General features: G+C 35.5%; 1 protein-coding gene across 2 annotated transcripts in view; it reads right to left on the bottom strand.

Annotated features, from left to right (window-relative positions):
* Positions 1 to 861: 861 nt before the first annotated feature.
* Positions 862 to 23,672, bottom strand: part of ZNF326 (zinc finger protein 326) — a 35,835-nt gene continuing 13,024 nt past the window's right edge. The window contains exons 5-12 of one of the 2 annotated variants that reach the window (XM_011995582.1): positions 22,774 to 23,179; positions 20,219 to 20,417; positions 16,958 to 17,069; positions 12,722 to 12,869; positions 10,629 to 10,728; positions 8,514 to 8,644; positions 7,099 to 7,194; positions 862 to 2,041 (exon numbers count right to left, since the gene is read on the bottom strand). In XM_011995582.1, the coding sequence (XP_011850972.1) occupies positions 1,703 to 2,041; positions 7,099 to 7,194; positions 8,514 to 8,644; positions 10,629 to 10,728; positions 12,722 to 12,869; positions 16,958 to 17,069; positions 20,219 to 20,417; positions 22,774 to 23,179 (1,531 nt within the window). In that variant the 3' untranslated portion in view covers positions 862 to 1,702. The remainder of the gene's footprint in view (positions 2,042 to 7,098; positions 7,195 to 8,513; positions 8,645 to 10,628; positions 10,729 to 12,721; positions 12,870 to 16,957; positions 17,070 to 20,218; positions 20,418 to 22,773; positions 23,180 to 23,672) is intronic. The other variant, XM_011995583.1, reaches the window with a different exon arrangement.

A 23,672-nucleotide genomic window follows, 5' to 3' on the forward strand; every position in this document is an offset into this window, starting at 1 on the left:
AGTATCCAAATTTCTCTAGTCTTCAAATAACCTTCTCTTATTTGGCACCAAATCCCTAAAATTAGATGCAAGTATCTACTGGATATTCCTAGCTTTAAGGTAGGCAAACTTAGTTCACCTCAAAAAAAAAACTGTATTGGTCCAGAAAGTCTAGTTTTAAAAGTCTTACTTTATATAAAAAGATAAATTATCTGTGGGATTCTACAAATGTCCATATATTCACCCACTTAATGCCTTACAATCTGATATAATACATTTATCCATACAATCTAATTTCACTGAAATGCAGCCCCCTACGCCAGGCATGGTGGCTCACACCTGTAATCCCAGCACTTTAGGAGGCCAAGACAGGCAGGTCATTTGAGCCCAGGAGTTCGAGACCAGCCTGGACAACATGGTAAAACCCTGTCTCCACGAAAACTACAAAATTTAGCTGGGCATGGTGGCTCACACTTAACAGTACTAGCTACGTGGTAGGCTAAGTTGGAGGATCACTTGAGCCCAGGAGGTTGAGGCTACACTGCACTCCAGTCTGGGCAACAGAGTGAGACCCTGTCCCAAAAAAGAAAAAAAAAAACAGACCCTACTCTCAAAAGAGGCCACAGTAAAGACTGAAAAAAACAAGAGCACTACTTATTAGTGACATAGATAGATGGTTGTTTGAAAACAAATGACTTAAGAATAGATCCTCTATCAAGCTCAAGTTCTCTTTTTATATATGTAGGTATATAAGCCATAAAAAGTAATTTTTTAAAAAGGATAGAAGTATTTGAAAGAGAAATAATTCTTTTAAAAGAAAAGTCTGCTTTTTGGTTCTTCAGCCAAAAATAGACATGACAAAAGAACTAACACAACTACAGAAAACTTTGTATCAAATGTATTTTCAGGAAGACTTCAAGATTTGACACAGGCACAGGGAAAAGGAACAAACTAAAAAGAGTATAAATAAGGTCAGTTACAGACTCACTTCTATTTGAAATGTGTTTTTAAAAAAATTTTTAGTTTTACTTTTTAAAAATATGATTGAGAATTTTTTTTTCTTTAATTCAAGTCTTCTCAATCCTCTTAAAATACTTGTGAGCTGAACTGATACATTAAGGCAAATTTTGATTTTAAATATTCATTTCATTGATGAACTCTGTTTCATTTAAACTGCTAATCCAGGGAGAACGTTTTTTGTAAAAAACATTTTATTGCTACAAAGGGAAACATGGTCACAAAGAGCCTTTAAGCGTATCTTAACGCAAATTACTATTCAATGTCCAATGCAGTAAAAAAATACACAGTCAGAGCACAAAATACTTGCCCAGTTTATATCTTCTAGGGTAAGTATTCAAAAAATTGATGCACACTTGAATATTCACTCCCAAGAGCAGCATTTAAGATAAAATTATTAGAATAGCTATACTAACAATACACATTTGTTATCCTTAACACCAATAAAGTAATAAAAATTAAGCTTAAAAATTATACAAACAATTTATCAGATCTAAGTTTGGTAGCTATAAAAACTAAACTAAAATAGTTTTACCTTCATTTTATTAAACAAATGTTAAACATTTAGAAATTATATAAAACAAATTTTAATATGTGGAATGCATGCAACATGGGTGTTAATTCATATTTTAAGCTATTAAATGTCTTACCCTTTTTTACATTAGAACCGAAATGTAAAGCTCCTTTTAAATCTAGTATCTTATATTTAATTTTCTTCAGGTTGCTCAACAGGGAAATCAGCCGGTTCTTCCTTTGCTGTTTCTTCCTCTACTTCCTCTACTTCCCCCACTCCCTCTACTTCTCCCACTGCCCCTACTTCCCCTCCTTCCCCCACTCCCTCTATATTTCCCTCGCCCTCTATTCCTCCTTCTCTCACTTCCTCTACTTCTTCCACCTCCTCTACTTCCCCCACTTCCTCTGCTTCTTCTTCCTCCTCTTCATCCTCCTCTTCTTCAATAGGTTCATCAATCTTCTCTTCATCTTCCTCATCTCCTTCTATTTGCTGATCCTGAGAATGGTCTTGAATTTCAAAAGGATTCTCACCCTAAAAACATAAGAAATGGGTTTTAAAATCAGCAAATTCATTATTACATGATATGGCAAGTGAAATTTTTACTTGCCATATCATGAGAAGTAAATGCCATTTTGAAACTTTTCATTATAAATTCTAACAAATTCATTAAATATTTGCTGAGTGTCCATTTCATACCAATGTGAGCATATAATTTACTGAAGCCATTATTTTATACTCCATAACTGGAATCTTCTAGGGTAAGTATTCAAAAAATTGATGCACACTTGAATATTCACTCCCAAGAGCAGCATATTTTCCCCTTAACTGTATTTCTAAAATCATATATATATATATATTGCAAAGGCAAGTGTTGTTTTTGGTAGAAACAAAAGAGATGACACAAAGATTTACATTTTACTTAATTATATGAGTATTTAATGTTACAGAATCTCTTTAAAACTCAAATGAAAATCAGGTACCTTGCCTAATCTATTAGATACCATGCCTTATTTCTACTTTTAAAAAGTAGACAAACCTCTCAGTAAACATTCACAGGTACAACTTTATTTTAATATTTGAATTATATACCTGGATCAAATCTCATACAAATTTGATCATATCAGAAGGCTATATTAATGTAGTAAGAAATGAAGTAACAGTGAAGGTTATTAAGCAGGAAAACATTAAGACTGGCACTACCCTTTAAGATGAATGCCACAGGAATGTGAAAGATGAAGCAGAGAACCAAAAGAAGGAATACTAGTGAGGAAGCTACTCTAATACCCCAGACCAGAAATGTAAAAGATGTGGTGACACTATTCACAGAACAGGTAAGTTACAATCACTATTCTAATGGAAAGGAAAAGGGGAGGAAGTGTGTATACGTTATTAATATATATAATTAAAACTTCAGATATCTAGATGTCTAATAAGCAGCTATAAATCTGCAACTCAAAAAAGAGAGGAGAGTTCAAAGTAAGATATTTACATTAATGAACTGCCTGCTTGCATAGACTGCATGGTGAAGCCAGAGTCTTAAATGGCAAGGCCCTGGGATGGGACTGGTGGATTAAGTAGAAAAAAGGGCTGGAATAAAAACCCTATGAAGATGCCTACTCTATACATGGAGGCAGCAGAAGTTAGAAGTGAAGGAACAAGGCCGGGAATGGTGGCTCACACATGTAAGGCTGAGGCGGGCGGATCACGAGGTCAGGAGATCGAGACCATCCTGGCTAACACAGTGAAACCCTGTCTCCACTAAACATACAAAAAATTAGTAGCGGGCACCTGTAGTCCCAGCTACTCGGGAGACTGAGACAGGAGAACGGGGTGAACCCAGGGGGCAAAGCTTGCAGTGGGCCAAGATCATGCCACTTCACTCCAGCCTGGGTGACACAGCAAGACTCCATCTCAAAAACAAAAAGAAAAAAAAGAAGTGAAAGAACACTTGGTGCAGGAGAAAACCCAGGACAGTAAAAGACTACCTGATAAAAGAGTTTCAAGAATAGGTGATAGATCAACAGTGTCAAATGATATGTATAAAAAAGCAGTAAGCAATTGAAAAAGGTCACTAGAGTTGATCATCATTACAGAATGGAGGTTCTTGAGGATTTATTGTACTATCCCCTTATTTTCATACATTTAAAATAGTATGTTATAATTTTTTAAAGGTCACTAGATTTGATAATGACATCATTAGTAATCTTAGGCAGAGCAGTTTCAAAAGTATGAAGTGACAGTTAAGACAGCAGCAGTTGTCCAAGAATGTATCTTTAAAATTTCCTATGAAGCTGTCAAAAACCACAGGCCCTGGTTCCAACACCCTGAGATTTTCATTGAGTCTGTACTGGAGCTCTTGCTGAAAACACCAATTCCTGGATCAATCTCAGACCGCCTAAATCAAAATTTCCAGGAGAAGCTTGGTAACTTGCACATTTAAGAAGCATTTCAGGGCAAAAATGAGCTTGGCATGGTAGTGCACGCCCGCAGACCCAGCTACTCAGGAGGCTGAGGCAGGAGAATCGTTTGAACCTGGGAGGTGGAGTTTGCAGTAAGCCAAGATCGCACCACTGTACTCCAGCCTGGGCAACAGAGTGAGGCTCTGTCTCAAAATAAGAGAAGCATTTTAGGAGGTATTTATCAGTGAGGTTTGGGAAACCCTAATTCAGAAAGCCTAAAAAAACGGCTTAGGCAGCTTTTCATTTATCTTAGCCTCACGGGTAACTGAACACATTCCTCTGGTTGAGAACTACTAGTTTAAAGAGTGACTAATAGAGAGGAAGCAAAGAGCACGTGTAAAGTAAACTACCATTTCAAGTATTCTGGGAAGAGAAAAGATGATAAAATAGGGTGGGCCAAAGTCTAGGAAAAGTTAAGTCATTTTTAGTTTAGGTAACTCATAAGCATGTCTATTTGAGGAAGATTAGAAAAAAAAAAAAAAAACAGGAAAAAAATCAGATGCAAGTAAGGGAAGAAATAGTGATGAAATTAGGACACATATGAAAGGCAATGATTTTTCCTCACAGATAATAAAGGTGAAGGAAAGATATATCTAAGACAGAAATGCGAACACTTACTGAATTTACATCTAATGGTCTCAATCTCCCTAATGCAGGAGAATAAGAATATGGGAAGTAGCTGAAGGTGATGGCGTGTGCCTGTAATCCCAGCTACTAAAGAGGCTGAGGTGGGAGAATGGCTTTAAACCCAGGAGTTCAAGGCTGCAGTGAGCTATTATCACACCATGCATTCTGGCCTGGGCAACACAAAGAGATTGTGTTAAAATATAAACACATATATAAGAAAAAGAATATGGGAAACAAAGAGAGCAAGAATGAAATCTGAGATGTGAAGTTACTAAAGGTTGGAAAAGTCACTATAGGAAACACATTACACTGGTAGTTAATAAGGAAAATTATTGTGAATTGAGTAAAAATCTGGGAAACACAGGACTGGCACGCACAATTCCACATTTTTTAGAAAGACAAACATTAAAGCTAACCATAGAGCTAGAACGAATAAGGAATTTTAGAACAGCACCATTCCCTACTGAAAGGGTGATTATCAATGCCCACAGCAAGGACTGAAGGCAGAACAAGATGATACAGTTGGACAACTAGGAGAAATTGATGAACTGATCATCTCGATGGGGACAAACTTGTTTTGTTTTATTTTGTTTTTTTCTGTCTTCTCTGCTGTGTCTCTAAGGGACAAAGATTTACAAGGGCATTTTGTCAGACAGAGAGTACTTGACAGTGGAGGAGTTTTAAGCCATGACCAGAGCTGACCATGAGCAGAAGATGTTCTGGGGAACGACAACAAGGAACAGAGCAGACAGGCATGCCGAATAAAGGGCCATCAGTGAGTAATGGGACCCCCGTGCTTCCTGAATTTTCACATGCATATAAATCAACAGGAATCTCATTAAAATGAAGATTCTTCTTCAGTAGTCCCGGGTATGACCTGAAATTCTGCATTTCTAATGAGCTCCCAAGTGATGCCAATACTGCTGATCCACAGATCACATTCTGAGTAATAAAATTCTAGAGGAGTTCTCAGTTCAGGTGCGTTCTCTACAATACATGCATGAGCAGGATACTCCCACCAGTGACATCTCCCATTCCATGAAGTGACTCAATTGTGTAACTTGAAAACACTATATAGAAATTCTATGTGTAACCTGAAAACACTATATAGAAATTCTAATTTTGCATTCTTCCCTTATTAAAAATTATCTTCACATATCAATAGAAACCATTGACTTCTCAGAAGTTTGTGACAATGCAAAAATAAAAATCTAATCTTTCCTTCTTTAGCTATAATGCTTCTCTTTGATGCCATATCTCCCATAAAATTGGATTTCAATTCAGGGCTGCATTCATTTTTTTAAAGCAGTGTCAAGAATGTAGTAAACGGTGACAAATATTAACAAATATTAAATTAACAAATTAGAAAATAGGTCCCTAAGGAACAAGCTGAAAGAACTGATATTGTTTCGCTTGGAAAGAACTGGTAGAGGGACAATTTAATGGTCATTAAATATGTATCAGGTTTTCTTCAGAGTAGCTGTTAACAATCACAATAGACAAAATAAACAAAACTTCTTTAATCTATACTTACTAATGCAAATAACACACTTGTACATCTTCAACACAACTGCTCTCTTCAGTGTAGAATAATGATTTTAAGGTAGGTATTATTTTGTAAAGACTGAAAAATAACTTCTGTCAGACCAGTCTGGGTATTATAAGTAAAAACAGAACAAAACTAAAAGACTAACCTCTAAAATTGATTTCTATTAATCTCCTAAATCATAGTAAGCTCTTATTTGTATAGTGTTTATAATAAATTTTATGTAAAGATGGATTCAAGCCATAACATATGGCAAAAACCCTGAGGAGTAAAGAGTTCACATCTGAGTTTCCTAACATTAGAAGCAAACCTCTCTTCTCTTGCCCTCCAAATTCCATGAGATTCCTTCTTCTGGAGCAACATATCTGACCTTCCTGCTACCCTCCAACTTTTATCCAAAGAAAAGGAATGACATATGCAATTAGTATGCTTGGAAGAAAAAACTAGGTGTACACAATACAATCCTTTCTGGGTCCCCTCTTTTGGGTCTTCCTAGTGACAGAAAAGGTACATCCTAGTCTGTTCTACGCCATGTGGTAAACTAGGAGAAGCCTGTTGCTCTCCATCTGGGCTGGTAACAGAAGTTGGGAGGATCTAAGTCTACCTAATTCAGAAGTGAAATATTAAAAGTTCACAGCAACTACATAACTAAGATATATTCTCCAAGTCAATTTTTTCTTAAATCAAGAATAAAGCTGACATTTTGATTTTCTATCTAATTCTTGTGTATTTCTCAATTGATTCAGAGCTACAAAGATGATCAGAGGAACCACTGCTCCCATCTTGACCAACCCAACAATAAGGAAAAAAGATGTTTTACCTATATACAAGATACTGAGTAAAATTCTTCTTAATATGTTATACTATATTCAAGTATCACAAAAGGTTACTATGTCACCAGTTAATTATTGCAATACCACAATATTATTGAAAAGGTTTTTGCCCTAATATCTTACCTTAACAAAACGTTCATATCGCGCCTTCACTATTGGATTATTTAAAATGCTTGTAGCAGTCAAGACACTCTCTCTTTTTATTTGTTCCTTATAAGCCTATAAAAAACAGAACACACTGAGGGTTCTTGAAAATCATGCTATGAAAAATATTTCCATAATTAAAACAGCATTTAATGCTCAAACCCTTAGATTTGAATGACTTATCTTCTTACAAACTATAGAGCAACAGTACCTACTATAACCACAATCTAAATCTATGAATTAAAACACTGAAGATTCAAGCCAATCAGCTTCAACAGAAAACACTCAGTCCCACAAATCTACAAGTCTAGATTCTACTAGATAGCTGCCTTCTCTTCTTTCCACTCCCCATCTGCCTCCCCAGGCCCCAACTATTAATTTTCATGCTATCAAAAAATGAAGAATAATTTTTCATACTACAAGAGTATCTAGTCTTCCTTTAGGCTGTAGTTATTTCAAGACTATTATACAAAGGAAGAAAGGTAACAATATAGAATGTCTAATTGCCAAAATGGTGTCAAGAGAATATCAAGAGAAGAAAAAGACGTAGATTAAGAAAAGATTGTATGTGTTCAAAAATGCTTGAAGAAATCTGAATTAAATGAGGTTCACTTTAATACAAAATACAAGTTTAACACTGGGTATGTTCTACCTAAAACTTAAGGCTTTAATATTTGAATCTTTAAATATGCTTTTCAAACAAACCGATTTTCCACAATATAAACATTTGTATTGCCTGAAGTAAATCTGACTAAATAAAACCAGCCACGCCAATAGAGAAGCAGAAACATACTAACCAAAAAGACAGTAAATTTTTCAGGGATATTCTACTAAAAAATGTAACAATGATGCTAGCTGGTAATGCTGTTTTTAAATGTATTTTTCCCAACCATCAGAAAAATTTATCAGTAATAATCAAATCTTTACTTTTTTATTCTAAAACACACACACACAATACACACACTCTCTCACAAAACTGTTTCGTACTGACTTTTTAAAAAGTTAACAGTTCAATAAAAGCTACAATTTCCTGAATGCTTACCATTACCAGACACTATTTTAATTGCCTTATACATTTTAGTTAATCTAATTCTTTAAAAAAATGAGGTAAGAGTAGAATGATCATCTACCCGCATTTTACAGATAAGGAAACTTAGACAAAGAAAGGCTAACTTGCTTGCTTAACACATGTTATAGATTGAACAACTCGGGGAATCTTACTCTAGAGCTCACTCTTAACCACTATATACTGCCTCTCTCAATATAATCACAGTTATTTCCATATGAGATTGATAAATTGATAAAATTGCAGATAGGTGTGAAGCTATGGCCAAAGAACAATAAAACATTGATGGATAATCCAGCAACTTTATTAAGACAGATAAAAATTTTACCTGCTTCCCTTTGATATGATCAGGAGACTTTAAGTGCTGCTGAACTGAACTATGTAAGGCAGGGATATACACACTGCAAGCACTGCAATGAACTGTCTCTACTTTCATCATGTGATCATCTGCAGTAACACCTACAAAAGACATCCAATTATGAAAGAAATGACTCATGTATTATTTCTGACCAATGAAGTTTTTACTACTTAGTTTCCATACCCCTTCTTCCAAAATAAAGATCAGAGTGAACAGGTTTATGTTGAGTATTTCTATCACATCTCATAAATCTACATATGTAGATTTAATATATCGCTAACTAATTAAAATTATTAAGGTATAATTACATTATAGTTCCTAATCAGGTTAAACAACCATGCTCTGAGGCCTGTACATTCACCCTCCCAAAACTATAATATAAAGGAAAACAAATGTTGATTTTCTAGTAAAATAAGAATTTCCATGATTATGAATGTGGATGAGTAAGAAAAGGGGAAATGATGTCAAAACTGGATTCATAAGGAACAAAGATATTCTGGATCTTGCAAATGGTGACTAGGGTTTATTACAGATGAAGGTATAAACACATGCAAGGGAAGGGTGAAAGAAAATGGTACTTTCTGCAAGTTAGTACGACCGGAACAGAGAAGAAGAGACTAAAGATGAAAATAGAAAAAAAGGGCCTAAATAATAAAGAGCTTTATGTGCCATGCCTAGGAATTTGAACTTGATCCTGGAGAGGATGAGGAGCCACTGAAAGTTCCTGAAACAATGAAATCATGTGGTAAAATCATAGATAAGAAAAACTGGAAGTAAGGAAACTACTTCGGAAATACTACAATTGTCAAGACAACAGACAAGGATTTGAACAAATACAGTATTTAAAGGAGACGTAAAGAAACAGATTTGATAAATATTTAAAAGATAGAATTGACGTTCTCAATTGATCAGTACTTGAGATACAGTAAGGAAAAAGTACCTCGTATAACTCTCTACTTTCGGCTTTGGTAGATGGTGCAGGCCCTTTTCAAGATAAATGAAGGAAAAAACTGTGAGGTTTTGTTTTGCTTTCTATGTAAGGTAGGATATGCTCAAAGAGATGATAAATTTTTTGGATATGTTGATTTTGTGTGACTACTGTAGAGAGATGTCAGTAGGCAGATGTGTAAGACTGAGTTCAGAAGAAAGATCTGTGCTAGAAATATAGATGTATAAGTAATGAACATCTAGATACTAACTTAAGCTCTGTAAGTAAGTGAATTTATTAGGAAGGAATATAAAAGGAGATGGTAATGAAGCTAATGACAAGGTACTGAGAAACATCAAATTCCAAAAGACTGGCAGAGAAAGCACAAAGACTAAAAAATGACAAAAGGATAACGAAAACATTAGGCCAGTGAAGTGCCACAGAAACAAAGCAAGAAAAATGATTCATGAATAATGTAGTTAGTAAAAAATGTTACGGAAGATAATGATTCAAAAGAACCTAGAGGAGTTGGTGTTGATAACTTCTGTCACAGCAGTTTCAGTAGACTAACAGTAGTCGAAAGTTGTTTAATGTGTTTAATGTAATACATGGGAGACGAAGAAGCAGAGACTAGTGTGGATTATGCTTAAAGAAGCATGGTTATTTGGTTATTTAAAATGAAAAAGAAGATAGGTTATTTAGGAGAACTAGTGTCTATTTTTCTTTCCTTTTTTTATTCCTTTTGCTGGCTGTTTTTTGTTTGATTAGTTTTCGTTTTTGTTTTGTTTTGTTTTTTTAAGTAAAAGCATATTTACAGACTCCAGAGATGGAATCAAAAGAGAAGGAAAGACTAAAAAACAGAAGAGTTCATAACTTGAATTTTGGGAGAAGAAATAACAGAAACAGAGAACAGAGAGAAGTATCTTTCATCCAGAGGAAAAGGTAACTTTTCCTCTCAAACTGAAGTGAAGAAAGTAATGGCAGGTAATGATAAATTTGTAAGCATGAGAACAGGAAGACAAAGAAGTTCATTTCTGGTAACTCACTCAGAGCTACTGTATATATGACTGTACTATATCACTCTAGTGGCTATCATTTACATTTAAACAGGTAAAAATACATGTAGAATTTTAAAATAATTTGTTTTAAATACTTACCTTCCATAACATCTTTTTCAATTATTTTAACTACTTCTGTTTGATTATTTGTCTGTTGCTTACGAATAGATGTTTTCTTGAATTTATTCACCATACACTCCTAGAAAACAAGACAGAAAGAATCCAAATAGTTTTCAATGAGTACTCAATATAATGCTTAGCACCATGTTCATCCTATGGAAGATACAATAACTGCTATATAAGAATTAATATCTTTTCTTAAGGAGTTTACAATTTAGTTGAAAAGATAATCATAAAATATTAGGAACCTACAAAAAGTATTCACTTTTCAAAGTATATTTTAAGCATATAGAGAAAGGGATCAAAGGGAGCTAGAATATTTAAGAGGTCTTCCAGAGTAGGTGGGTATTTAAGTTATAAAGGACACACAGAAACTCATTAAGGAAATAAATTACAGAAGAAAATAAAGGGTCACAGTTAGTTCTATGAGGATTACGGTGGTATGAATGTTCACTTTTTTTATTTTTTAGATGGAGTGTCACTCTGTCGCCCAGGCTGGAGTGCAGTGGCACAATCTCTGCTCACTGCAACCTCTGCCTCCCGGGTTTAAGGGATTTTCCTGCCTCAGCCTCCTGAGTAGCTGGGATTACAGGCACGTGCCACCACATCTGGCTAATTTTTGTATTTTTAGTAAAGACGGGGTTTCACCATGTTTTTCAGGCTGGTCTCAAACCCCTGACCTCGTGATCCACCCGCCTCAGCCTCCCAAAGTGCTGGGATTACAGGTGTGAGCCACTACGCCCGGCCTGATCACTGTATTTTTTTGTTGTTGTTTTTAGCCAGTGTTTTTATTTTATTTTATTTTATTTTAATTTTACTTTTAGTTGCAGGATGAATGTGCAAAATGTGCAGGTTTGTTACATAAGTATACATGTGCCATGGCGGTTTGTTACCCCTATTGACTAGTCCTATAAATTCCCTCTCCTTTCCTCCAACCCCACAACAGGCCCGGGGTGTGTTGTTCCACTGCCTGTGTCCATGTGTTCTCATTGTTTGATTCCCACTTACGAGTGAGAAGATGCAGTGTTTGGTTTTATGTTCCTATGTTAGTTTGCTGAGGATGATGGCTTCCAGCTTCATCCATGTCCCTGCAAAGAACATAATCTCATTCCTTTTTGTGACTGCATAATATTCCCTGGTGTATATGTACCACATTTTCTTTATCCAGTTTATCAGTGATGGACATTTGGGTTGATTCCATTAGTTCGCTATTGTAATAGTGCTCCAATAGACATATGTGTGTATATGTCTTTATAGTAGAATGATTTATATTCCTTTGGGTATATACTCAGTAATGAGATTGCTCTGTCAAACGGTATTTCTGATTCTAGATCCTTGAGGAATCTCCATGCTGTCTTCCACAATCATTTAACTAATTTACATTCCCACCAACAGTGTGGAAGTGTTACTGTTTCTCCACGGCCTCTCCAGCACCTATTGTTTCTTGACTTTTTTTTTTTAAATTATACTTTAAGTCCTAGGGTACATGTGCACAACGGGCAGGTGTGTTACATATGTATACTTGATGATCACTGTATTTTTAACTTTCTAATAATTCCATCTCTTCTGTCCAAATTAATTTTATGTACAATTAGCAGTCTAGCTCAAGCTCCTTCTTTAAGCATTCCTTAACATTCCCAACCGTCTTTCCCTTTGCCAAACCCCTACGGTACTTCTGAATTCCTGGCATTGGCACTGAACATTTAACTGCTCTGAGCATAATCTTTCATGATAAAAATGAGTTGTTATAGGACTCAACTGAAATAATGAATGAATGTAACCAGCACAACTCCAGTTAACGGATGATAGCTGACTCTACATCAATAAAGTTGTTAAAGGACACCTCCCCCAGAAACAACTGTGAAAACCGTAATCATTTCTGAAATAACAAATACAAATTCTATTATAGAGGAATTCACAAGTAATTCTGGGTTAATTTTAAAGCAACTCTTTCTTTAAATAGTAAATTAAAATTTTAGACACATAAATGCAAGAGATGGGGAAAGTGAAAAATGAAATCATAAGAAATTCATATCAATAAAATGCTTCTCACTTCAAAAACAGCTACTTACATGCAAAAACTCCATAACTACTTTATCAAATTTAGTTTGTTTCTGTATATGATCTAATGTTTCCTGATGTGAAGAACTTTCCAGATGCAGTTCAATATCTTTTTCTTCAAACGTTCGAAATTTACAAAATGAACACGTAAATGCCATTCTGTAAGAGAAAAAAGTTTTCCTTTAAATATTACTTTATTCACTTATAAAGAGTTCATAAGAATATACCATTAAAACTAATTTTACCAACATAAATGATTTCCTTTCTTCCATTTTATGACTGAATTAAACTTAGCTTAAATCTAAAAAAACTATTTCTTTAAGTACTTATTTGGACCGCACCCATACACCACTTTGCATTTCTGGCCCACTTTGGAGCTTCCGGGTAGGAAAAATGGAACCAGTGGATCTATAAGTTATCCACTTCAAGCCTGGACCAATTAAAAAGCCAAAGCAAACCTCAAGAAGTATCGAGTTCCAAAGTTCTGCAACTTATTTTACATGTTGTTCCATCCTCAAGCTTCTAAACCAATGGTAGTATCATATCAACAAAGCAAAGTGGCACACCACCAGACAATCATAACTCACTCCTATGGAATTCTAGGGTGATAAAAGTCTTGCCTTCTAAAGACTACTTCGCTTCAGGATAATTAATAGGCCTGGACTGGACAAATGCATACATCTGTAAGCTCAAGAGCTACGCCATAATGAACAGTCCCACCTAATTGTTTCTTTTTTTGTTTGTTTGTTTGAGATGGAGCCTCGCTCTGTTGCCCAGACTGGAGTGCAGTGGTGCAATCTAAGCTCACTGCAACCTCCACTTCCTGGGTTCAAGCGGTTCTCCCACATCAGCCTCCCAAGTACCTGGGACTACAGGCATGCACCACCATACCTGGCTGTTTTAGTAGAGATGGGGTTTTTGCCACCTTGGCCAGGCTGGTCTTGAACTCCTGACCTCAGGTGATCCGCCTGCCTCAGCCTCCCAAAGTGCTGGGATTACAGGTGTGAGCCACTGTGCCCAGCATAACTGTTTCTATTTTACGTTATTTTCTTTTCCTTGAATTATGCTAGCAGTCACGTAACTGGTTTCTGTCTCCAGTCTCCATTTTCCAATTAATTCTTTGCAATGCTACTAGATTTATTTTCGTGGTTGAGAGTATGAGCTCTGGAGCCAACTGCCGAGTTCATATTCTAATTCCATTTTGTGATCTTGGGCAAGTTACTTGACTTCTCTAGGCCTTGGCTTTCTTACATTGAGATGAGAACACTCACAGAGGTGTCTGAGGATTTTTAAAAATTAATGCATACAAAGCCCTTAGAACATTTCCTAACACACAACTACTCAATTAATTATTGTTACTTCCTATAGCAGGTAAGAGCACATTACTGCTCAAAGGGCTTCATTAGCTCTGTAAGCTCAAAAAACAAAGACAAAAATGTTTTTGCTGCCATCCAGGAAATTTCCTAATCTGTCCTTTTTGGCTTACTCACCAATACCTTTAATAATATCTGGCACAGCATGTCTCCATTAAATGTTTAAATTAGATTATACCTTTCATCCCATTAGAGTCACTTCAATCTACACTGCTTTCAATTTTCTAAATAACAATAACACATTCCTATTTATTTGCTTTGATGGCAAGCCATGGCCTCTACCTGGGCTGCCTCTCACAACTCCTCCTGTAACCCTACCATTCCCAGATCAATTCAAATACCACGTCCATCATGGTCACCTCCCCTGATTTCCCTGCACCCTTATTTACTTATTTTTCGAGACAGAGTCTTGCTCTGTTGCCCAGGCCATAGAGTGCAGTGGTGCGAACTCAACTCACTGCAACCTCCACCTCCCAAGCTCAAGCTATCCTCCCACCTCAGCCTCCCAAGGGCTGGGACCACAGCCACATGCCACCACACCTGGCTAATTTTTGTATTTTTTGTAGAAATAAGGTTTCACCATGTTGCCCAAGCTGGTCTTGAACTCCTAGGCTCAAGCAATCCACCCACCTTGGCCTTCCAAAGTGCTGGAATTACAGGCATGAGCTACCACGCTTGGCCTCCTACACTCTTATTTAGAAGTTATTTCTCATGAGACTACATTGTACTTCTCTTCTGGTATCCTTCGTCATACACTATTATTTATGTACATCTCTCACCCATCCATCTCTTTCTCCCTAGGTTCCCTTAAGGGTAGGTATAAACCTTTCCATGCTCTTTATTATGTTGAAAGCATTCAAATATCCAAGGGAACCTATCACAAGAATAGTGATTTACTCAATCTCGAATCCTCATAACTCAAAGTAAAACTGCTCTGATAAGTGAAAATAATCTAGACTACTTTAAAGAAATTATATCCTACAATGATAATTTATGAGTTGACATTCTTTTGGTTATATCATCAGATTTATATTTAGAGTTACAGAGAACATAGCTAAATGAAAGTTCAGTTCTTTCATTTTCTCCAAATCACAATCTTATATATTATATTAACATTAACATAATCCAGATTATGTTAACATGAACGTAATTCAGATTCGAAATTTTTAATGAGAAAAATATTCATAGGGCAATTAAATTTAAAAAATTGCATCTTATAATGTAAAATGATTTTTACACTCCAAGAGGCTGATAATTTAAATTCATTTCTACACCAAAATATAACTATGACTGTTGCTTCTACCAAAAGAAGGAATCACAAGAGATAATGAGTGGGACAGAGAACTCACAAGGACTAAAAATAGCAGTAGTTCTTAAAACTAGAACTACTCTTCTTTTTATGGATTGTTTTGTTTTGTTTAGAGATGAGGTCTTGCCATGTTGCCCAGGCTGGCCTCAAACTTCGGGGCTCAAGGCTTTAAGAAAAATTAAGACATTTTTTTAAAAACTGCTAAATTGCTTTCTAGTAGTTATAATATTATAATGTCACCAAGAAATTGTAAGTGTCCTTTGACCATTCCTTAATCAGCAAATCAAATTTCTTAGTAATAAAATGGCATACTGTTATTTAAATTTTTAGTTTAAATTACTGTTAAGTTTAAACAATTTCCTTAAAATTATTACTAGCTGCTGCTTCCTTATCATATTAAATATTAAACAGTTTAGTTTTCTTACTTTTTAAAATAATTTGGGTAATGTTTTAATCTAATTTGGACATTAATCATTTCTCAAGTTTATATTTTCCGGGTCTGTTTGCTTTCCTTTCAAATTTTAAGTTTTTATTTAGCCAAATCTGCTCATCATTTCCTTTGTAATTTATTCTATAACTTTTCAGTCTGGGAAAAAAATCTTGCAGAACATTTTGTTTTTCTGTAATTTCATTTTTTTTTAACTACATTCATTCCAGGTGTCATATGAGGAAGCTCTAAACTTATTTTTGTTATTATTTCATTGTTCAATCAATTTCCCTCTTATTTCTAATATCCTCTTTATTAAATATTACATTCTTCCTGACAATCTGCTCACAGGCTAATAATTCTGGTATAGTAATTAGTTTTGTGTATTACCACGTATTTTTAACTATTACAGCTTTTTAATGAATGATTATCTATAAAAGTCAGTACCGGCTGGGCACAGTGGCTCAAGCCTGTAATTCCAGCACTTTGGGAGGCCGAGACGGGCAGATCACAAGGTCAGGAGATCGAGACCATCCTGGCGAACACGGTGAAACCCCATCTCTACTAAAAAATACAAAAAACTAGCCAGGCGTGGTGGTGGGCGCCTGTAGTCCCAGCTACTCAGGAGGCTGAGGCAGGAGAATGGCATAAATCCAGGAGGCAGAGCTTGCAGTGAGCTGAGATCCAGCCACTGCACTCCAGCCTGGGCGACAGAGCAAGACTCCGTCTCAAAAAAAAGAAAAAAAAAAGTCAGTACCTACCCATTTACTCTTCTTCAGAATTTCCTCTGGGATCTGGATTGGAAAGAACTTACATATTTGTAATATTTAGTTCCTGCCCATGAAAATCACTGTCTCCATATAGTCAAACCTCAATAACAAGTACGTCTTTTTAAGAATGCTGTTATTTCTGGATATTTTATATTTCTGGATTGCCATTATAAATAGAATGCCTTTTTTCTTATGTTTTCTAAGTAGTGATTACACATAAATATCAAAAATCAAAAGCATTCCTCTGTATCTTTGAACAAGCCTTTTCATTTGAATCTTAAGAACTTTTTCACATTACAATTGATGTGTTTGCCTTTTCTAGGTAATCATTTTTTAATGAGCCTAATTTTCTGACTCTAAGCACAAACCTGTATCCATCTCCGTATTTCTCACTGTTTTTTTCTCTTCTGCGCCTTTGTTTCTCTCTCCGAGCCTCAATTCGTCGCTTTTCTTCCTCTTCATTTTTAGGATCAGTTTTTGCTAGGATATCACACAAAAAAGTAAAAGCTAAAATTCACTTTTCCATTCTCTCTTTCCAATCATCAGTTCATAAAGTATACACTTATGAGGTTTACTTAGTGATTGTAATCTAAAATTGAACTCACTGAAAAAATCGGAGTTTGAGACTATCCAGTATTTCTTAAACTTCACTAAATTAACTTCATTCATTTGAATACCATCATCACAAATTCCGTCATATCTGCTTGTCATCTATGTGATTATTTGCTACATATTTTTCTTTAAATCTGCTCATTTGTCCTATCCTTATTCTAAGCAATAATATCCTTATCACCTAAAATTATCTTGGGCACCATATACTTTGGGAAACACTAAAGCAACCTGCCCCAGCATGAAAATGGAAGTCCAGTAAACACTGCAGAGACCTGGATGCAAGAACTCATATTCATATTGTAGGAGCTCTTGGAAAGTTTCTTAAAATTTATAATCTCCAAAATAAAAGCACATTTGTTCTCTTTTTTTAAAAAAGTGTCTATTGTAGGCCGGGCGCAGTGGCTCAAGCCTGTAATCTCAGCACTTTGGGAGGCCGAGACGGGTGGATCACGAGGTCAGGAGATCGAGACCATCCTGGCTAACACGGTGAAACCCCGTCTCTACTAAAAAATACAAAAAACTAGCACAGTGAGGTGGCGGGCACCTGTAGTCCCAGCTACTCGGGAGGCTGAGGCAGGAGAATGGCGTAAACCTGGGAGGCGGAGCTTGCAGTGAGCTGGGATCTGGCCACTGCACTCCAACCTGGGGGACAGAGCGAGACTCCGTCTCAAAAAAAAATTCTCTATTGTGATAAAATACACAAAACATAAGATTTACTAGTTTAACCATTTTAAAATGTGCAATTCAATGGCATTAAGTACATTCACAAAGTTATGCAACCATCTCCACTATCTAGTTACAGAACTTTTCATCAACCCATAAAGCAGTCACTCCCCATTTCAACCCTATCCTAAGGCCCTGGTAACCACTAATCTGCTTTCTGATCTACGGATTTGCCTACTCTAGGTATTTCATATACCTAAAATCATCCTGTCTGTTGCCTTTTTGGTCTGACTTTTATTTAGCATGTTTTCACAGCTCACCCACGTTGTGCCATGTATTAGTAAGTACTTCCTTCTTTTTTATGGTTTAATAATATTCCATTATATTAATATTCCACATTTTTAAAACCATTCATCTGTTGATGTGTATTTCAATAGTTTCTACCTTTTGACTACTATGAATAATGCTACTATAAACATTCATATATAAATTTTTGTTTGGGCCAGGCACAGTGGCTCATGCCTGTAATCTTAGCACTTTGGGAGGCTGAGGCGGACGGATCACTTGAAGCCAGGAGTTTGAGACCAGCCTGGACAACATGGCAAAACCATCTCTACTCAAGATGCAACAATTAACTGGGCGTGGTGGTGCACATCTGTAGTCCTAATTACTCAGGAGGCTGAGGAATGAGAATTGCTTGAACCCAGGGGCGGAGGTTGCAGCGAGCCAAGACTGCGCCACTGCACTCCAGCCCGGGCAACAGAATGAGATCCTGTCTCAAAAATAAAAATAAATAAATAAATAAGTTTTTGTTTGAATACTATTTTAAATTCTTTGGAGTGGAAGAACACCTAGAAGTAGAATTGCTGGATTATATGGACAGTCTATGTTTAACTGTTTCAGGAAGCACCAATCTGCTTCCCACAGTGGCTTCACTGCTTTACATTCCCATCAGTAATGTGTGAAGGTTCCAATTTCCCCATATCCTTGTCAACACCTGTTATTTTCCTTTTATTATTATGACTATCCTAGTGGGTATGGAGTGGTATCTCATTGTGAGCAGGTTCCTTCTTGTAATACATTTAACCTTATACTTAAAAAAAAAAAACCTTAACGATTTGCCCTTAAATTTTTCCTTTTATGCACTGCTTATCCTTTTAGATGGCCTTTGAAAAATCTACTTATTTATATATTACCTCAAATAAGTAATTTAATCTTCCTTTCATATGCTAAAACTATGACATGTTGTACTTCTAGCCAAGTGACAGAATAGGGTTCCTTCCCTACTAATTTTCTATAAAGTCACATAGTCTATACTACAGCATAGCAAGACCTTGTATTGAGGAAAATTCAGCAATCATCTTTTTAAATGCCCATTTTACACCTGACAGAGAAGCCATAATTTAATTAAAGAATCTGAGTTTCATTCTTAGCTATACAACACTATTCTCAAGTTTTGTTATATAAAAAAGAGGGTATGGGGGAGGGATACATATTATCTGCTTTAATGGCAAATCAGTTTCTTTATCAAACTTTTGCAATATTTAACTATACACGCAAAATACATCTTTGAAATAGGTCCCAAGAGAATCAACTGAATTTTCTATTATAGTAACATCTAGTAAAATTTCAGATTTGATACATAACAGTCTATCAACTGACACATTGTTAAAGGTATCCCCACAACACATACTCTGCTTAGTATCAGGTTTCCAGAATTTCAGGAATTCCAGAAATTCCAGAATATTGTTTCTTATTAAACAATAAGGCATGATGAGAAAGTAATTTAAGTACAATTTTTAAACTTTTCTCAAATTTTATATTATAGAAAATATATGTTGAGGAAAGAATCTAACATTGCAATTTCAGTTTTTTCAAATATTACATAATAAAATGTCTATAATGTTATAATCAGGGAAAAAAGTTATTTTAAAATAAAAGGGAAAAATGAATACAAAGCAAATTTCTGTTACAATCATAGGGAGGTTTAAGAACAGGATTTCTAGAGCATTACTTGCTCTGGAATATATCCTGGCATTACCATTTACTGGTTGTTTGACCTAGGCAGCAAATTATTTATCTATCCTATGCCTGTTTCCTCAGCTGTAGAGGGTTTGATACACAACCACACAGGATTCAGGAAAAAGGAATGGACCAGGGTATGTACATTTTTAAAGTATCTTTGGGTATTCATGACCAATTATTAACTGCAATAGGGAATTTACAGATCTAATTTCTACAATCGCAATTGTTAAGTAGTTTTGGTATATAAACATGAAAAAATTACCTAAAAGTATGGAATTTAAAAAAATAAAAAGTATCCTGAATCATAGCAATTATGTTTTCTTACTTACTGGGTGATTTGTTGAGGTTTATCTTCTCCATAGGTTTTGCTAGTTTGGGTTTCTTGATAAAGGTTCCACTGGGCTTATTAAACGGCTGCATCATTTTTCTCTTTATTCCTCTTGCAGCAGCAACTGTCACATTGGTGGATTTGTTTTGATAGTCAACAACAATTCCAGGTCTATGAATGCTTCCAAAATCACCCATATGCTGTAAATTTGTGAAATCAATAAGTATTAGCATATTGCCCAAGAAAAACTATGAATTCATATAAAATTTTCACGTTAACTATCTACTAATTTTCACCTGAAAATTCCCTGGAATGTAACTAAATTTTACATGTCCATTCTGAAAAAACACATTGAAAAACTCTGTAAATTATTACATAAACTCAAATCCATTGAATTAGTATTTTTATTTCCAGTAGAACAAATAATGAATATTTGCTACCTATGTTTTTACTTTCACATTTCAAAATTACTTGAGATTATAGACAACATATGTGCCTGTCCAAATGTTACCACTTGTACAACTCTCTGACAACTCCTCTTCAGAGTTCCTAATTGATGTTTTCCCATGAAAAGACCCTAAAAGAAATCTTTATTTTACTAAAACCTGGCTTAAAACTAAGATACACAAAGAAGACCATATTTGTAGTTTGAAGTAAAAAAGATCCAGAAATCATTTAGTATTCTCCCTGTTGAAAAAGGGAATGAGAAGGCGAGATGGAACATTAGTATGAAATAGGAGAGTTAAAGCATAACCATGCATCAACTTCCAAGACACACTTCAGATAAAGAATTGCATCTGACGTTCCATTCACATTCTTACCTAGAGAAACATTTTCTGACCCCGAAGCCCAAGAAACAAAAGTTTACAGATGAAGAGTCATGCAACCAAACGACTCTTTGTGTCCCTTCCTCTTCTCTTGTCATTATCCAAATCTACACCAAGAGGCCACATGTCCACAGAAATTTATTCTGCTAATCTTACTTTTAGAAGATAAAGATGGAGGAGTAATCTGAAGAGAAGGACCCAAGGGAAATTGTACAAGTGAAGATTTAAAATGTAGGTCCTATTGGCTCATCTACTTCACTAACAGAAGGAAAGAAAGAAAAGTCCATTCAGACTAGAATGGTAAATACAAAGTACAAGAATACTTGCTTTACTATTATGAAAACGAAATTTACTTTTGAAGCCTCATTAAGAGAACACACTTTGCCTAAAATAATATACAGCATGGAAAATATTAAGTGTTTTCCAAATTTTCCAACTAGAATGGATTTTCAATTCAAAACCCAAAGCCTGTCATCCCAACTATTTTCAATTAACCTATGATCATGAAGTATAGTGGGACTGTAATGTATCAGTTGCTTACATTTGTATACTATGCTTAGGAATGCCTAGCTAACCTAGCTGTGTTTCCAGGTAATTTAAAAAGTCATATCAGGAAAATCTTCCTTAATTACACATTAAAGGTGCAATGCATTTTTACATAAGTAAAGAGTAACTGTTAAAAATGCAAAATTTCTACACAAGTATAACAAGCTACACTGACACACCAAAGGTTAATAACCAGTCAAAAACGTGTATGTATCCTACTACATTTTTTACTAGAAATACTTTCCTCTGCAAAGAAAATATTAAGAGCAGCTGACTTAAAAGGATTCTTACATTATAACAAAAACACAACACTCTTTAAATGATCAGACTATATAACAACCCCACAATCTACACACACTTACTAGGTAAAATTTCATGTCAATCAAGTGACCTAAGAACATAAAGCATAATGTTTACACTATGCACCCTAACGTTAAACAATTGTAGACTAGTATATTTACTCATTTAAGCAATAATTTACAAAATATTACTTCCTAAGAAGAAATCATAAACGTATCTGTACAGGTGAAAATTATTTCTCAAGAGTAAAACTAGTAACACGAGGGAAAATTAAACAACCAGCAATTGGACATATTGTAAGAGTGAGTTAGCAAAATTACACTGACCACAAATCATTGTACAATCTATTATACACATCAACTTCTTTACCACATAAACATGGCTAAGCTATCCTGATCTACCATCAACTTTTAGTCTCTTGTGTTTAATGTGAAACATGGAGCTTTGAAGAAATTCTACTTGCTAGAGTTTAGCAACAAAGTATAAACATTTTATCATACATTGCACCTTTAACCTACTCAAAAACTCAAAAAGGGTTCAGTGACCTTTCACAATAATCCACAAACTATTCCACCAGCAAAACTGCTAGTGTTTACAAGGAAAAATGCAACTCCTTTTAACCCCTTTTAGACCAAACCTAACAGCCTCACCTTTTTAATAAAGGGAGATTTGGCACAACTTTATGATCATCTCAAACTGCCACTTATTTTCTGAGGTGCTGGAAAAACTTTTACAGTCAACCTAAAAATTATATTTATGACTCAGCTTTTGCTTCAAAATACACTGGGATGAACAGTGTTTATTCTAGTTGAAAGCGATGGTCTTGAAAGGGTTTAAAAGAGTGACTAGTGAAAAGAATCTGAAAAGATTCTGTTGTACTTACTCCTCGGCCTCGGCCTCTGCCTGTTGATGGTCCTCCAAAAGCATCATAGTTTCTGCTTCCAAACGTACTTTCAGGATAAGCAGGCGTTCCTCTCCCCCGAGAGCCTACAGGTGCAGGCTTCATATGGGGTGAAGAAAAACTGCTGTAGGAAGAGTAATTCTCTCTTCCTCTGTCCTCCATAAACCCAGGCCTCAATTTTGAACGGGAGTAAGGTGCTTCCCAGCTAGACCCGCCCTGGTTTCTACCTCCGAAAGAGTCAAGGCTATTCCGGTAGGAGCTCTCAAATCGACCACCATAACTACCTCCGAAGCGGCTTTGTTCGGGTTCATTAAAACCATAGCCAGATCTGTACAGATCTCGCCCACCCAGAGAAGACCTGGAGTCGTAAGACTCATAAGGTCCAAACCTGGAAAAGTTGCACAGTGAGGGAAAAAACAAAAGTAAGCTTACTAATGTTAGACAATTCAAAAGACAAATTATCAGATGACATTTATCAACTAAAATTCATTTATACCATACTGGTTTGCACAGTTCTACTTTTGTTCACACTTGATTAGGGCTGGGCAGTTCAACGTGAGACCAGATAGAAAGCTATCTGAGTCAGATTCTAAACATGAATTGAGTTTAGTAAAACTTAGCTTAAAAATCTGCTTCTTAGCAGCTTTTCTATTTTATGAAGAAGAAAAGATTTGTCTGTCATTATTTAAGCCCAGCCCTAGTCTTGGAAAAGGTCATTTGCTAAAGTTCACAAACTATTCAAACGTTTTTGAATCTATCTCTATTATTAAAAATTACAAAACATTTACAACATTTTGGCTTTCAATAAGGACACAAACTGAAGTCTACTTAGATGTAGGTTACTTGTGACACAGAGAGATCCTTTTGCACTCCCAATAATC

Source organism: Mandrillus leucophaeus, unplaced genomic scaffold, assembly GCF_000951045.1.
Source record: "Mandrillus leucophaeus isolate KB7577 unplaced genomic scaffold, Mleu.le_1.0 Scaffold492, whole genome shotgun sequence".
NCBI classification, from domain to species: domain Eukaryota; kingdom Metazoa; phylum Chordata; class Mammalia; order Primates; family Cercopithecidae; genus Mandrillus; species Mandrillus leucophaeus.